Below are 17622 nucleotides of genomic sequence, written 5' to 3'. Positions count from 1 at the left end.
TACTTAATTGCACTATTTAGTTTCAACTGTTACAGCACATATACACCCTTCTTATTTTGACATGTTGCATTTGTCTACATTGAAAATATCTTTTGGTGCTGAAGAAAATTTTACGGCAGAAATTACATATTCCAAACCTGCATACACAAGTTATGATTAGAATCCACAATAAATGTAAACATACTGACAAAAAGAAATGCCTGGTCATGTCATTGAAAAGTACAAAAATACATTTTGTAGATTGGTTTGAAATTGAAGAATTAAATATTGAATTGGGTGAATAATCCAATCTGCACAAAATAAAAAAGGAATATGTCACATTTTTCCCCAATTTGAAGTAACCATCTAAATCTCTAAATTTCTAACAATAAAAAAAAAATGACAAGAAACAATGGAAGAAATATATGTATGTGTGTCATGCACCATCACAAAAGTTATATAATGTCATTACAAGGAAAATATTTCTAGATAAGTAATCAAAATTTAGAAAACTGTAGAGGGTATATAGTCGGGTTTATGTGCATTTTTCTTCAGCTTTATGATCTCTGACTTTATTCCAGTAATGCACCCCATACATGCAGATAATAAATATGTTTGATTTGCAGTATTGGGTTTACTTACTTGATGGCTTCACACATGGCTAGTCCCATCTCAACACAGTTTATGGCATGCGTAGGCCGCGAGATGGGCAGACCCGATACACAGTAATAACAGTCGCCAAGAATCTTGATCCGCATACAGTCAAATTCCTGAGGGACATATCAAAAGGGAAGAAAAATGTTACTTAAGACTTTATTGCATACCTTACCAAGCTTTCCCTGTTAAGGAACATTTTGTTGCATTTTCTAATATAATGGCAATAAAACTGTCAAAGTGGCTGCACAAAGTCCACTGGTACAGCTTGAAACTCGAAAATGATAATAACTGATATTTATATCGCGCTTTTTCTATACAGACTCAAAGCGCTTCAACAATTTTAACAAAATACATGGAATCAAAATTATTTAAAAAACAAAACAAAACAGAGAAATGACAAACAAAACAAATAAACAATGACTTTAAACTTGTCAGATCACTAGCAGTGGCATTAAGTAAGAGGTATAAAAAGGTCAAACTGATACAACAATATTCATTTTAGAATATACTTAATGATTTCGTGAAATCAGCCACGAGTGTGATATTCCATGACTTCATTGTTCTGTGCCAAATTCAATTCCACCATTCTCTTGTCTGAAATCTTGTACAAAATCAAGGTCAACCAAAAGGTGGAGTGGCATTTCATTGCAATCTATTGAGGATGGGCTGATTTTGCTGTAACACACATCTTCCACAGACACCAACCTGAGTATACTCGGGACTGATCTTCAATGGGTTAAAATGTGAGAGGCCCTTGCATGCTCCCTGAACATCACATCTCATTTCCATTCTCCAACATTTTCATTCCCACAATAAGGGGTCTATGGTGTCTCTAAAAAGGTCAAAAATCACAATAAGCAGGGCCCTTCATCAGGCCATGGATGCCGGCTAGAGATCACTAATCTCTTCACTACCTCACAGCTCGGAAGTGATTTGTAGGTGCACTGCACACTCAAAGTGAATGAGGCCAAATCGAACAAACGAGTGACTGTTCTCTTGTGATGTAACGGTCACAGAGCATTCTACAGGAACAACACTTGACTCATTGACAAATTAAATCAGTTATCACACACACTCACACACACACACACACACACACACACACACACACACACACACACACACACATGCTCACCCAAACACACATACACTCCCACAATCACCACTGTCCAAGCTGTTTGCTACTTATTTTCCATTCACCTATGACAACTACATACAGTTTGTAGGTTCAGACCCCTTTGAAAATATCTTGAAGGGCATAGAGTACACAAAAATCACAATTTCATGGAAAAAGTGGCATTTTTAAATCAATGTAGTTATGAATACAGACCCAATTCCTCAAGGAAACAGCAATGAATTATTCAATGCACCTCGTCCTAGTAAATGAATTTCAAAACTTGTAATCGAGTTTGCATGTACAATTTGTACCTGTTGCTGCCGTATAGGGCAACCCTTGCACAAGCTCCATGGTTATTACAAACAGCTTTTGATAGAAAAAAAAAAGAGGTACTGGCATACTTAAACTTGGAGAACGTGAGTAAACAAGTCTACATCCTATATGGAGGTCTGAATTCCATCACAAGGCATCTGCCATGTTGCCCTTTAAATTTCACAATGGGTTCTCATATCTGTAAGGATGATCTTCAACAAAAAAAAATTAATCAGTCTCATCACTGAAATATCACTTATTAAAAAAATAATAATAATCACAAGTCCCAACAATACAAGTCATAATAAGTTGCTACACACACTCATCATAACTATGCCTGTTTTACAAAGCATTTTTTTTTTCATATGCTTTTATTTTTTCCTCATTTGACACATACCGGTACAATATGTGCTACCAAGTCTATAAGCTACATCACTTCATCATTGATCCTTCGCATTTATCCCCAAGTTGAATTATCCTTCAGGTTTATGCCAGGTTTAAGTGCCAGGTTTAAGTGTGTGCCTGTGTATCCAACACAAACACACTGCTATAGCTTCTGACCATCTGAGCATTGAGAATTAAGGGTTTCTGGGACGAACACTGAACTAGGGCTTGCACTGGGCTAGCAATCTGGAGGTCTAAGGTTTGAATCCCGATGGAATCCCAAATTCTTTGCTCTTTTTTCCACTAATAAAGTCTATAAACTGACAGACTTGTACACATTGTATTTAGTGCCACAACAGTCAGTCAATGCAAATATTCCTCCATCAAAAATGAGATTTTGTAGCAGAAGCTATACATAATTAGGGCTTTCCAGGGCACATCAGAAATAACTCATTGAAAATATATATCACATTTGATGAAGCAACTGTGGGAGCATTATATTGGCTGAACCTACTTAACCTGTTAAGGATGGGCTGATTTTACTACAACATGCCCCCTAGAGACTTGCCCGAGTATACCTCGTCTTCAACAGGGTTAAGAATCTAGACGAATCTTACCTTGAGGGCATAGTTCACATCATCGGGACATGTTCAGATGGTGTAACATGAGCCGAGGTGTATGTCCCCAGGTATTAGCCTTGTCCCCATTCATCATTGATGCTGTATCATGTATCTCAGCTCTGGAGAGCTGCCATATACATGGTCATGTTCTGTTGTGATGGTTATTTTACCGCAGATGGATATTCAGATGTCATGGAGTGATCACATGCACTTTTCACCACCATTTTGTTTTCTCAAAATTTCTCTTTTAGCATCATAGATGGCTGATGTTTTTTCTTTTTTTTTATAAAAAGATGTAGATTTTGTGATGAGATACATTTCATTTTTTTTTTTGTTATTGATCACAATACAATTTTTTTTTATTACTCATGAGACAATTAACACACTTTTCACTGATAAACACTTGACCAAATCTTTTACAAATACTCGGCATGTTTCAGATTTCCATCTTCAGTATGTTTTTATCAAATGTCAAAGGAATTAGAGCTCCAAGATGACTCTTTTTTCACTTTAAGAGTTCTCTCTACGTATTTTTTTTTTTTTCGCAAGAAAATTAATCTGGCAATCATTTCTAACAACATCAATGGATTTGAAGCAATCTGTTAATAACCAATCACCCTGGGGTAGCCCCTTTTAGATCGCCAAAATTGATATACCACCATCTCTTGGTGTGACGTCATTGACAGAACTGGATACCAGTCACAGTCAATGTGGACTGAGCAATGTTAAACTAATATTTTGATCACTTAATTGCATATTTTTGTGAATCTGGTTCATGACTACTTCAATACTTACAGGATTAACAGTATGAGTAGAAAATAAACACGAGAAAAGCTGGAAATAAGCATTTTTGTTGAATTTTATGCTGGTTTTCTTAACAGGCCAATCACAAAGTAGAGTGCTCACAGTCGCACCAATTCTCCACACTGTAGGTACAAATAGTTTTATATGGGCCTGTGAAAGCTAGTTGCCACTCCTTCGTTACTGTCGAGATCATGTCCAGAACTATGAAATAAGAGCCAAAGTATGGTGCATGCTACAGGTCCTTTAAACTGGCACCAACTGATTAGAAAAGAATACGCACAAAAGAGAAAGAGGCATGAGACGTATGAGCACTAGCACCTCTCCAATCACGCTCACTCCAACACACTACGGAGAGTCACTGTGTCTGACTAGACATAGAGTGTGCATCACAGAAAGAATCCTGAGACTAGACCACACTGCCTACCAACAAACCTATCACACTCATGATTAAATATTTATAATAGTTGTCATAATGAATAAAGTATCATCCAAAAACAGATTCCACTGTTAGAGTGAAAGCAGTTGTCATAACTGATCTAAGAGTTCCTCATCTGATGAGAGTATTTTTGAATTGACATCTCCAAAAAGTATTTGTGTCCTGCTATTTTTGCCCTAGTTCAGTGATGTACTAAATTGAATGATAATAATAATAATAATAATAATAATAATAATAATAATAATAATAATAATAATAATAATAATAATAATAATAATAATAATAATAATAATGATGATAATAATAATAATAATAATAATAATAATAATAATAATAATAATAATGATGATAATAACAATAATAATAATAATAATAATAATAATATTTATATTTATATATATCATCATCATCATCACTTTTATCATTATCATTATCATTATTATCATTATTATAAATTGAAAATGTGCTGACTGCAAAGAACATTATTCCACCTATAAAGTAGATTGTTGGTCTACCCACCACACCAGCTGTGGTGTAATTACAGACACGTCCAATCTCTTTTTGTCCTCTTTACAAGCAGGAATTTATCCTTGTGAAGGATAATGATAGCTTCTTCAATTTTGCCTGAGATCTTAGCTATGGTGCTGAATCTTCGGAGAGCAATTGTACAGTCATGCTTTTTAATAGAGAATGAAGATGATGCAGATGGCATTAATTTATACAAAAATAGGAGACAATGGCTCATGACTTCTGACAAATATCAAACTATGCCAGGCTTTGAATTTACATAATCAGACATCTGTTATTGATGTTGTTGCTTGTGTTTTCTTAGTATCTGCAAGAATACGCAGTACTAGAGGGATGACGCAAATTTTTGCAGCATTTCTACAGAGAAGGATAAATTTCCCTTAGTATTCTCGTTCAAAATGCACATGGCCAAAATACAAACACACTTCACATTCAGAGAAACTTGCGGTACAGATCATACTCCCAGATCCTTGATGGTCGGATGAGAGAGAGAGTTTGGGGGCAAAGATTGGCCCCAATAAGGAGCTTTGACCTGAGAGCTGATTGGGTTGGCCAATATGATCCCGTCCCAAGATACCCCTTGTAAATCAGGAGCAATAAACAAATCTCCAATATCAATGATTCACAGCAGCGAGTGGCAGCAGGGAGAGTGGGTTGCAATCTCAGATAGATTAACCCATATTTCTCCTTGCTCTCTATCTTTCTCCTCGAGGGCTCCATCTCTCTCCTTCTCTCTTTCCCTATCTTTCTCTCTTTATACCTCTCTCTCTCTCTCTTTACACACACACACACACACACACACACACACACACACACATATAATATATATATATACCTCTCTCTATCCCTCTCTTTCTCTTCCTATCTCTATCTATCTCTCTGAACTTGTCTGTCTCTCTAGCTACTTATATAATGTCTCTCCCTCTCTCTTTCAATCTCTCTCTCTTCTCTGAATATATCTCTCTCTTTCTACCTATATTTCTCTCCCCCATATCTTTCTTATTCTATCCCTTGCTCTTTCTCTCTTGCCCTCTCTTTCTCTATCCCAGAATGTGAGATGACCAAACATCAAGAGAGAAGAGGAGGGGGATTCTTCTCATTCTGAACTGAAAACATGCTGAAAAATTGACAATCGAGCATTGAAGATCGCAAAACATCTCTGCCCCAGTGCGTTAGTTTGTTGGAGGAACACAAAACAATCGATGTGACTGGTGTGTGCTGACTTTAGAATCCATGGGGGGTGGGGGAGGGGGAACATATCAAATAACAAATATTGATCTTTGTGTCCTCCTATCATCCCTGCTCCACTGAGCTGGTCTTATGTAGACTGGCAAGTGAACAGAAATCTTTCCTAATCTAAATCTTATCCACTACCCTGCAGCAAAACAAAAAACAACAACAACAACAACAAACAAACAAATATACTGACACACAGTGAAAACCAAACTTTTAAAGGCAAAACAACAATAACCACCATGCACAAATATTGGATACAGTTGGGAAATTGCACACACTGAGTATACTGAATCAAAATTGATTTAAGAGTTTTTTCTTCCACTTGAAACCCATATTTTCTTGCTTTGGATGAAGAAAAAGTGAATAAAATGCACCAAATGAGTTTAAAGTACAGTAATTGGCATCTTTAACTCTCCCTCTCTATGTACACATACATATCACCGAAAAAAAAACACCTCACCACAACAGACCAATTATACATTCATATTTCTGTCTAAACATTCATATTTCTGTCTAAACATTAGGAATCATATGCAAGAACAGACACAAAATGGCTTTCTGTCAATCATAATAAGACATTTTGTATTCATATTTGATATCTATGCCTGATTTCATACCTCTTCATGCAACACAGTCCAGAGTGGTCGTGTTGTGCAAGGCACTCTCTTAGTGCTACTAGTGAATTACTGTTTGACAGCCATTATGCATTGTTAGAAGTAGAATTCTCTATATTTAAGAACATCATTTCTTTTTACTTTGTAGCTTTCTTCTGTGTGGCAGATATTAGCATAACTTGAATCATTACAACCACACACATGCACACACACAACCACGCACAAATATGTTGTAGAACTGCCTTATCTATGACCTAATATTATATCTTGCCTCAACTTATACATGTAGTTGCACAAACATGTTCTTGCCAACACAGAGAGAGAAAACAGATAAAGATAAGATACATGATTAAAATTGGTATATCCAATTACTCACAAATCACATCAGACATTGGGTCACTCCTCTACCAACCATTTCAGTGAAAACAATTCTCAGATTCTCCCAGCTGATCCAAGCTCAAAAACTGGTTTCAATATTTACTGTAAAACCAGAAATTTCTGCACACATGAAGCTTTCACAATTTTTGCAAGGAGCCAAGACTCCCAAGAATAAAATGCAAGTGAAAGTTTTGTCTACACAATGCATTGAATGCCAGTCGCCAATTTGCTAAAATTTCACGCTGCCAAAAAAAAAAAAAAAAAAGGCTGTTTGCTCCAATTCATGAAAGTGTCACGCTGTGGATAATTCTGGTTTTACAGTAATCCCCCGGAGAAGTTACTATCAGTGCTGGCATATAAGTCTCAAAGTGTGACGCACATGTAATGAAAATAAAAATGTTTCCATTCCACATGTACATGTATGATATCATGCTATGAAGCAGAAGCCCTCACCAAGGCAGACATAAAACAAAATTGTAAAACAACGCTCAAGGCAGTAGACGCTTGATGGGTTGCCAGTGCAGATTACCTTCTAGCAATTCATGGTTAATGACACCAGATCGCAATTATGGCTGCAGCAAGTGTTTCCCCTATTACTTCAGAAGATGGAGGGGTGGGGGTGGGGGAAGGGGAAGGAGAATCAAGTCCATTGCACTGACGCAGCTGATTTTGCCGTGCGAGAAGGACACAATTGTGACCGTCTCACTCACGATGATGACCACTTGAGATTTCATTTACGACTCGTGGTTACGGAGGCCATTTCTTGCCGAGCGTCATTTATCGAGAGAGGAACCTGAGCAGGGATTGATTTCTTGTGCACGACTTCCCCCCAAAGAAAACAAAAAGCTTTAAATTCACGACACAAGCTAACGGGAAATTCACCCTATGAAGAGCTATTGCTCATGTGTTGCTAGTCTATCTGCCACAAACTAGGGCATTGTAAAAAAACAAACAAACATGAGAATAAAAACTATTTTGTACATCCACAGCAATTATGATGCCCCTCAAGGCAGTATGGGGAAGAATATTGCTGCTTTACTGACAATGCAAGACAAGACGCTGGAAAGATTTCACCCTCTCCTCTTCGGGTAGATCGTGACGAAAACAAAATAACAAAATCATTATTGATCTGCTTCCAACATAAGTTTGTTGTGCAATAAACTTAGAGTGAGATGAAAGGCACTCTTGAAACTGATGGTAGAGTGAAGTGATAGCATACAATGCCCACATAGAAGATGTTTGTAGAAAGAGGACAGACACACAAGAGTGGTTGGAGGAAGAAGTAGAGAGTATAGACGAACAAAACATGTAAAAGAAACAAAGTGAAAGCTTGCATACAAAAGCTTACACACACAAGTACCATGCAGGCCCCAAGTGATTTCCCCAGACACAATGAATTATCGTCAACCAAACCGGTAAAGCACAACATTTACATTTTCTTTGAAAGACTTGCAGGAAATCGCATCATAGACTTCATAAAGTCTGTTTGTGTGGTACATGCACATGTAGGTTAAAAAAACAACAAGGCTGACCTCTGCGAGTTGGTCGAATCTTCCAAAGAGTTCGTTGAGAGTCTTGACCAGTTCTGGAGGCGAGCACTCGCTAGCGAGGGCAGTGAAGCCAACGATATCTGCATACAGGATGCTGAAGGGGAGTTGAAAGAAAACCAGGATTCGTTATTCAATCATTTATCACTACGACTGGATTAGATCTTAGAATTTCAATTCTCAATCTTGGACTGACGTTGGGTCTAGTGCATCTTTCATCCAAATGTACTCTCTTCAATTACAGCTGTAAGAGATTCTGGCTGTGAATGCTTAATCAAATGCATAGAGTAAAATTTGTGCCTGTACGGGAAATAGAGCTGTAATTCTTTGTTACAAGACTGGTACCTTTAACTTGCACACATGACTTCTCCAGATTCCCTTTTTCACAAGAATTCAGAGGGAAATTAGATTCTTTAACTTCTTTTCTGATGTTGTAGCAATAAGCTGCACTGGCTTTGTGTGTGTGTGTGGGGGGGGGGGCGCAAGGCTATAGCTGCTGAATTATTGATGAGAATAACTACAATATTTTCAAGAGCAAACATATACAACAGTTACTGAACCTATGCTGTGGATGCCTTGCCAATTTGCATACAAAACTGTGACTAGTATCACTATAAAGTTGTGAAAACATCTTAAGCTTCAACTCTAAACAATTCTCTTATATTTGGCTTGCTCATTTGTTTGTTTTTTGTTGCTGTTGTTGGAGGTTTTTTCTGTTCAGCAAGATACTTTCACTAAATGTGTTTGATGGGCTTAGCACTCCTTGTTACAGCCAACTCCAAAACAAAGTGGATTTTTTTTCCCTTTGATGGACGTGAAGAGAGGGAGAAATACCGTGTCGTATCCTCTCACCTGACGTTTTTATGCCTCTTGACGTAGAGGCTGTGGAAGTGGGTGCTGCTGTTGGGCCGGTGGGAGATTGGCCCCAGAGTGGGGTCCCGCACCCGTTCCATCATCTCCGTCTTCATCTCAAAGGCAAGGTGGGCTGGTAGCACAGAGAGTAGCAGCCTCTCCTTTTGACGGTAGCAGAGGAAAAAGAATAACATCAACAAGAACACATTAAACACCAAATTAACTCATTTCGGATGTGCCTATATCAAAATCCAATACTTTCTTATAAATTGCCGCTCTTTATTTGAGCTTAACTGTCTCTCCAAGGCAGTCATATTCCCTAATCTCTCTCTTCCATGATATATTCATGTTGCCATTTCTACATGATTGATTCCATAAATCATTCATTTTGCTTCACAGCAAGGCGCAATGTTCTCCCGACCGCAACTCATGTTTTCCATTAGCATTGTCAGTGTGGCCAAATGCACATACATTCTGATGAACGTAGTTATTCTTTACTGCAATTCACTGCCAATGATATCTCTAAATCTATCTCATAATGTAATCTGCACATGAAGAAATTACATATACATTTACAATATTCTGATTGTCTTTATCACCGTTATGGTGGTGGCATTATTTGCTTTAACAATTTGTTTTGTCATTTGAGCAAGACTGTAAATTACTAAAATGGTGAGATGTATGTCAATCACCATGACCCCTTGCCTCCACCTACCCCCCCCCCCCCCCCATCCTTACCCCCTCGAAAAAAGGGGGGAGGGACAAAGTAATGCTTTCAATCTAAGAAGAGGGCCAGTGATGTAGGATTTCTTGCAACCTATCAGGCATGGCTATACTGAGAATTACCCAGGGGTGTCAGCGTATCACAGGGAGAGTTATTCAATCCGTTATTCAATCCATACCAGTAGTCAAGCGTGACTGACATTTCTCCCCTTCAACTTCCCCCACCCCACCCCCCTTTGGCCACTTCAGTCTCACCCTTTGGTCAAGTGCCTGTCCGGTCAAGTGCCGGTCTGGTCATCAATATTCATGTCCTTATCTGCCCCAAACACGACCTCTCCTCTCTTCAACACAAATTTATTCAGACACCTTTAATCTCCCTCCACCTGTCATTGTGATATCAACAAATATTGCTAAATACGATTCTGATAATCCGGGTGCATATTTCATCATCATCATTATCGTTGCTCTCTAATGATTCTATTCAATGAAAGGTAGATAAATATTTTCAGTTCAATATCATGGCGTAAGAGAAAAGTAATGTAATTGCAAAAGGGGGTAAAGGTTCGCCAATTGGCAAGTACATTGGAGTACTCTCTTTGCTGACTAACTTAGATGTTTGGAAAATAATTGTGAAAGAAAAGAGATTACCTCATCCCCCAAATCCCTCCAATCATCATTTCCATCCTGTTGGATTGTGGCACATTGCTATACCTGAATGGGCTTGCTGAATTTACAACTAGGTTACGTTTTGATAGATAAATGTATTTTGATGAAAAAGCTTGGCTAGTTAAGCTCAGCTCATGGGTACATGAAAACTTAGAGATAAGCACTCAATAAAGGGGAACAACTTTCCAAGTGTCATTTGACATTAACAGGATAAAGAGATGGTATAGTTTTGAAAGAGATGGAAAATCACGTGTTAACTTTTTGCAAGATAATTATAAACCTTTTTTAATGAAATATTAAAGAGTATACAATTCTAAGAGAAATTAAAAGTTTACTTGATGAAAATCAGTTTTGAAATGGCTAAAAATTAAAGTGGACCCAACTTCTATTGGGACCACTTTGTTTTGGGATGTCCTATGTGTGATTCTCAGAAAACTTCTTCCAATTTAATTGTTTGATGTAACCCTCTTCATTAAAGGCATATTAACCCATTTGAGGACGAGTCCCGAGTATACTCGGGCAGGTGTCTATGGGAAACGTGTGTTGGAGCAAAATCATCCATCCTCAAAGGGTTAAATGGTTAATGACGGGGACAGGGATTTCACCTGTTGGGCCTGCTCGTGCTCCAACTTGATCCTGGACTCGATGCAGCTCCTGGTGTCCAGAAAGGTCCTCCTCTGGGCCACATCCAGCAGGTGCTTGTGGCACACCCCGATGAAGTTGCAGCAGACAAACATTACGATGTTACTCAAGATCTGGGTAGACAGGGATATAGACAGAAAGATGGAAAGACAGACAGACAGACAGACAGACAGAAAGACAGACAGAGAAAAAGAGAAAGATACAGATAGATATGAATATTATCTATAAACGGATGCTTATCGATGAATGTAAAAACAAACTGGATAAAGAAAGATATAAGAACAGAGTAACAATGCTGCCTCCATTCTACAAAACTCTTCTCATGTTTCAACAAAACAAGAAAGAAATGCCTCAGCATGTGTCATGAACCATATGCAGTTAAACAAAAAGTTTTTTGCCCTCTCCATAGCGATGGTGTAAGCAACCTTTTCATTTTCTACCCACATACAATGTATGTGCAATGGCCTCCAGTAATTTGGGAATAGTCTGTAGGGATACCTATGGGGGTAGGGAGGGGGAAGTGCTTTTCATTTTGAATAGCTCCAACATCATGCTATGCATATCAACCCACTATAAGATCATGTGTTAACTTGGTGAACATTGCATATGATGAGATGTCTTTATGCAACTACACAGGATGCATACGAACTAATCAAACGTATAGCAACATGAACATGAGCATTGTCATCCTCAGAAGGAAAAAAAAAAAGAACCATAATACAATACAAAGCTAGGAAATGAATTACATGCTTTATCAAAAAGGTTTATGAGTATGCAGAATGCTCCGGCAAGCCGATGGTCTGCATGTTTCTCATTAAGTCAGTGCAGAATTGGATTAAATTATCTGCCCCAAAAATTGAAATTGATAACCATAGTGCACAGGAAATTAGGCATGTTTCATTTTGTGAAGTGATCATGTGACTAAGCTATTCTTCACTTCATGACGGCTTAAGAAATATTCATGATTTTTCATCTTGTAGAAGACAAATGATTAATTATACTTCCATTGGGGATGCACTGTAAAAGTTGAAATTTCTGTGCATTTCATGTCACCAGAAACCAGTGCGAAAATAAAGACCCATGAATATTTTTGCGCGTCATATGTTCCAATAACAGACACATTGATTCCACAGAAATAAAAACACACAAAGTTCATCTCAACCTGATGAGCACATAAAATTACTCATGAAGGTATCCACTTTTACAGTAGCCTATCAAAAGAAAGCAACTGGCATACACAATCACACTCACAAACACATACAAAAACACACACTTTGTAGTATTTGATGCACTGCCTTCTATTCACTTTATCCCCTTAAAACCATTTAAAGTGTAATGAATACTGTGTACAATAATGTCACTATAAGTCATAAAAAGGCTTGAGCATGCTCCCTTTCAAGCAATTCTCAAACAAAGGAGTTGCAATGTAAAGCTAATGATAACCACATATTGGACCAACTTGCTTGGTCTTCATGTCCAAAATTATGTTTTGGCATTGATGTAAAAGAACAAATTACAGGTTCATCACTTCAATTTGAGCTATCACCACATCTACACAAGATTAGTACAGGGGTCACCGCTTAATCAGGAGGGGTCTGGAGACAAGTTTTTCTCCCATTTAGGCAGTGCTCCAACTTAAGCAGTGGTTAGTGTTGGTCTGTGCAAACCACACAGGATGAAGCCCAGTATGTGGGCATTACAACAAACTAGTTAAGTACAGCTATTAAATCCATTGCTAACCTCACAGTAACAAGTACACATGTGCTACGACATGCAGACACAAACAGCAATAAAGAAAAAAAAAAAGACACACCAGTCTCACGAATTTGGCAGCATCATCAGAACGAACCCTTTCACAGTACATAGTCATGATGCCTAAAGTGTACCATCCAATTAATGCAGAAAGAAACAGCACTGCTAACTTAACATGCTAACTACATGTGTTAAAAACAAACACACTATTTACAATGACACTTCTTGCAACAAACACAACTTTCTCATATCCATGCCTCCTTCTCACGCTGTCTGTCACACACAAACACACACACTACCAATTCTTGAGTTTTATCACAACTTTATCACCTTCTCTCCTCCCCCCCCCCCTCCATCCACCAACCTAACCCAACCCTACCCAGCAGTGATGCATGTCATTCAATAAAACCACTAAAAATCAAATCACCTTTTGTTATTCAATTACCGCCCGCTGTGCTGCAAAACCGCACTGATATCATGAATCGATGGCAGAGCTAAGCTGACGTTTTGGGTGTTTTGCTTTTCACTTGGATGATATGAAGTAGGGAAGTGTTGCCAGACATTACGAAAAAAAAAGAAGAATACTTGTTCTGAGGTAGCTGACATATTACAACAAAGCAAATCAGAAAAGAGTTATTTTTCATAAGACAAAATATGAAGGGGGGAATTCATTGTTTGTAGTCCTGATTCACATATATCTACCATAGATTACACTTTCAGAGCATAAAGCATTCCACACATCATGAACTCTTACAATATATTTTCTTTCAGTCAAATATTCCACAAAATTTGGTACACAAATTGCAAACAGCGAACTAGAGATAATAAACACTTTTACAGGACGGGCTTGTAAATGAGAACTTGGCTTTATTTATCTTATCTTCATTTACCTTCTAGCAAGAACAGAAATCAAAATAGCCTCCCCACTTGGCAATTAATTGTATATCATTCTATCTTTCTATTTCTATCTATCTATCTAACTATCTATCTATCTACCTATCTATATATCTACATCTATCTATCTATTTGTCTATCTGTCTATCTATCTATCTATCTATCTATCCATCTATCTATCTATCTATCTATCTGTCTATCTATCTTTCTATCTATCTATCTATCCATCTCCACATAGGTACTATATGTGATGTGAATGTGTTTGTCTTTGTGTGCAGGTTTGTTTTATCTTTATAATTATAATTTTTGGATTTCTTTCTCAAAACTTAATCATGTTAAAACTGGAAAAAAGAATGAATGTTGTAAGCATGCATCAATGCCATTAGTCAGGCACTTAACAGAAGTCGGTGTTAATCTATGTTTGATTGATTATTGATTTGCTCTCATTAAGTGTGCTTGCATGGTACTAATCAAATTCATTTCAATCCACTTATCATGGTAGGTTGTATAATGGGAATTTATAAACAACATTACCTGAATGAAGAATACAGGACTGGTTTCTACATACTATGCAGAAGGATTATTAGCTGCATAACCTTGAAATTCATTACCTCTGCTTATATGTATTCACCATAAAAATGTTATTTAACTAAATGTGTGCAAACTTTTTCCATTCAAAGAAGACATACAATGTGTTAGAAGAAATTGTGAATGTCATCAACCTATCTTCATCAAAGTGATCAAATCATCTCCTGTGTATGCATTAAATCATTACACATTTGGCAATAAAAATGAACCAAATTGAATTGAATTGAAATTGAATTGAAAAGGGTATCTTATTGATCAACATCCATTGCAGACCGCAGGATGAATTGCAGAGGACATTTTACAGGAATGAGCATGATTACAATAAAATATGTACAAGATAGTAAAAATACATCTAAACACAAATGAAAATAATCTACGAAAGCAGATTTCTTGTGCTTGCATGTGAAGGACATAGGGGAATGAAGGCTACCTTTAAAGGCATTAACTGCTATTTGTAGATGAAACAAAATCCCAGCTTTTGTGCTTCAAAATAGTCCTAAAATGTGAGTAAGGGTTAAAAACAAACAATGTAAAATGTTAATCATTATAATCAATGTTAAGTATTGTTAAATGAACAAAATGTAAACAATAGTTATGACAGAATTATTCAAATTCATGAAATTCTTCCGTCGAGATGTTTTCATTGCAACTGATTGACAAATTGCCCCACATCGACGTAAATAAGCACTGAATTGATCAGTGTTTTAGTAGTAGCCATGATAAAAAATCATGGGCGTACATACTCGAGCAGGATTCGAACCTACGACCTCCTGATCACCGGACAGGCGTCATCTCCACTAGACCACCGAGCTTTCGCCCGACAGCAAGTGTTGGTTCTAATCCTTATAGCATGCAGCGGGTACTGCTTTGTTATTCAAATTCATGAAATTCTTCCGTTGAGATGTTTTCATTGCAACTGATTGACAAATTGCCCCACATCGACGTAAATAAGCACTGAATTGATCAGTGTTTTAGTAGTAGCCATGATAAAAAATCATGGGCGTACATACTCGAGCAGGATTCGAACCTACGACCTCCTGATCACCGGACAGGCGTCATCTCCACTAGACCACCGAGCTTTCGCCCGACAGCAAGTGTTGGTTCTAATCCTTATAGCATGCAGCGGGTACTGCTTTGTTATTCAAATTAATGAAATTCTTCCGTCGAGATGTTTTCATTGCAACTGATTGACAAATTGCCCCACATCGACGTAAATAAGCACTGAATTGATCAGTGTTTTAGTAGTAGCCATGATAAAAAATCATGGGCGTACATACTCGAGCAGGATTCGAACCTACGACCTCCTGATCACCGGACAGGCGTCATCTCCACTAGACCACCGAGCTTTCGCCCGACAGCAAGTGTTGGTTCTCATCCTTATAGCATGCAGCGGGTACTGCTTTGTTATTCAAATTCATGAAATTCTTCCGTTGAGATGTTTTCATTGCAACTGATTGACAAATTGCCCCACATCGACGTAAATAAGCACTGAATTGATCAGTGTTTTAGTAGCAGCCATGATAAAAAATCATGGGCGTACATACTCGAGCTACTACTAAAACACTGATCAATTCAGTGCTTATTTACGTCGATGTGGGGCAATTTGTCAATCAGTTGCAATGAAAACATCTCAACGGAAGAATTTCATGAATTTGAATAACAAAGCAGTACCCGCTGCATGCTATAAGGATTAGAACCAACACTTGCTGTCGGGCGAAAGCTCGGTGGTCTAGTGGAGATGACGCCTGTCCGGTGATCAGGAGGTCGTAGGTTCGAATCCTGCTCGAGTATGTACGCCCATGATTTTTTATCATGGCTACTACTAAAACACTGATCAATTCAGTGCTTATTTACGTCGATGTGGGGCAATTTGTCAATCAGTTGCTATGACAGAATTGTTTCAATAATAAACCCTCTATTGCAGTTACGATTTAATTGAGAAAAATAGTGATATCTCCTTACATTTCAGGTTTTATTGTGAATTTTTTATATGGTAGGATGTTTTGTGATATACAGCTGACCTATACATGCATCAAACGTGATAACTTGATCATTTTTTTTTTAAATCACTGCTCTCAATGGTAAACAATGCCTTTAAGATTTTAACAGGTTTGCCGAAGCATTCATGGAAGTCAATGACCCTAGATGACTGCCAAACCCAGGTGACACAATCATTGGGATTGATGGGAGGATGGTGGGGATGGGGTGGGGGGATGGTTGGTGAAGTGGACTCTGATACTCGGCCTCTGATTTGATTTCATGCCGACTGAGTGCACTAAAGTTGTTAGCGTCTGATTGAACATTACTGTTCACTTGCATTATGCATGTATGGGCATGGGTTACTGGATTGGAGAGCTGGGAGTGACGAAAAGGAGTGAGAAAGATCGAGAGAAGGTGGGGAAAAAAACAGAGAGGAAGGCAATCTTGGTGATGGAGAAGGGATAGATACCTAGGAAGAGCTTGTGACTCGAGGATACCATTCATGCCTCGAGCTCAACAGGAGTGGAAACATGAGGCGAACTCCCTGTGCCTATTCCGGCCACAAAATGTCACAGACGCCCAGAAATAAGGGGGAATTGGACATAAAAGCACTCACTGTAATTTGCCACTAAAGGCTTGTTTCAAGAAAAAGTTTCTCAAACTAGCATTCATAAGAATTAAAAAAAAATAAAATAGATAGCCACTATGTATAATTAAAATATGAAAATAAAACAAAGGTATTTAACACGTTAATCAGAGTTTGTTTGGACATTAGAAACAATCCCTAAAAATGTCTTGATCTACATATGCACTTTCTGACATCAACAGATGGAAAAACAGACAAAATACAATGTACAAAAGACAATAAAAACAAGGCTAAAAATTTGATGTTGACAAGAAAGGCACGCTGGGA

At 37.8% G+C, this 17622-nt stretch overlaps 1 protein-coding gene across 1 annotated transcript in view; it reads right to left on the bottom strand.

Annotated features, from left to right (window-relative positions):
* The window catches only part of LOC140232783 (adenylate cyclase type 2-like), a 71442-nt gene that overhangs the window by 32822 nt on the left and 20998 nt on the right, over positions 1 to 17622 (bottom strand). Inside the window, 4 exon segments of the mRNA XM_072312898.1 lie at positions 622 to 749; positions 8598 to 8709; positions 9465 to 9625; positions 11459 to 11608. Of these exon segments, the coding sequence (XP_072168999.1) occupies positions 622 to 749; positions 8598 to 8709; positions 9465 to 9625; positions 11459 to 11608 (551 nt within the window).

The sequence above is a fragment of the Diadema setosum genome, chromosome 9 (genome assembly GCF_964275005.1).
Source record: "Diadema setosum chromosome 9, eeDiaSeto1, whole genome shotgun sequence".
In the NCBI taxonomy this organism is placed as follows: Eukaryota; Metazoa; Echinodermata; class Echinoidea; order Diadematoida; family Diadematidae; genus Diadema; species Diadema setosum.
Note: the sequence above shows the minus strand (reverse complement) of the source record. Positions and strands in the feature narration are given on the sequence as shown.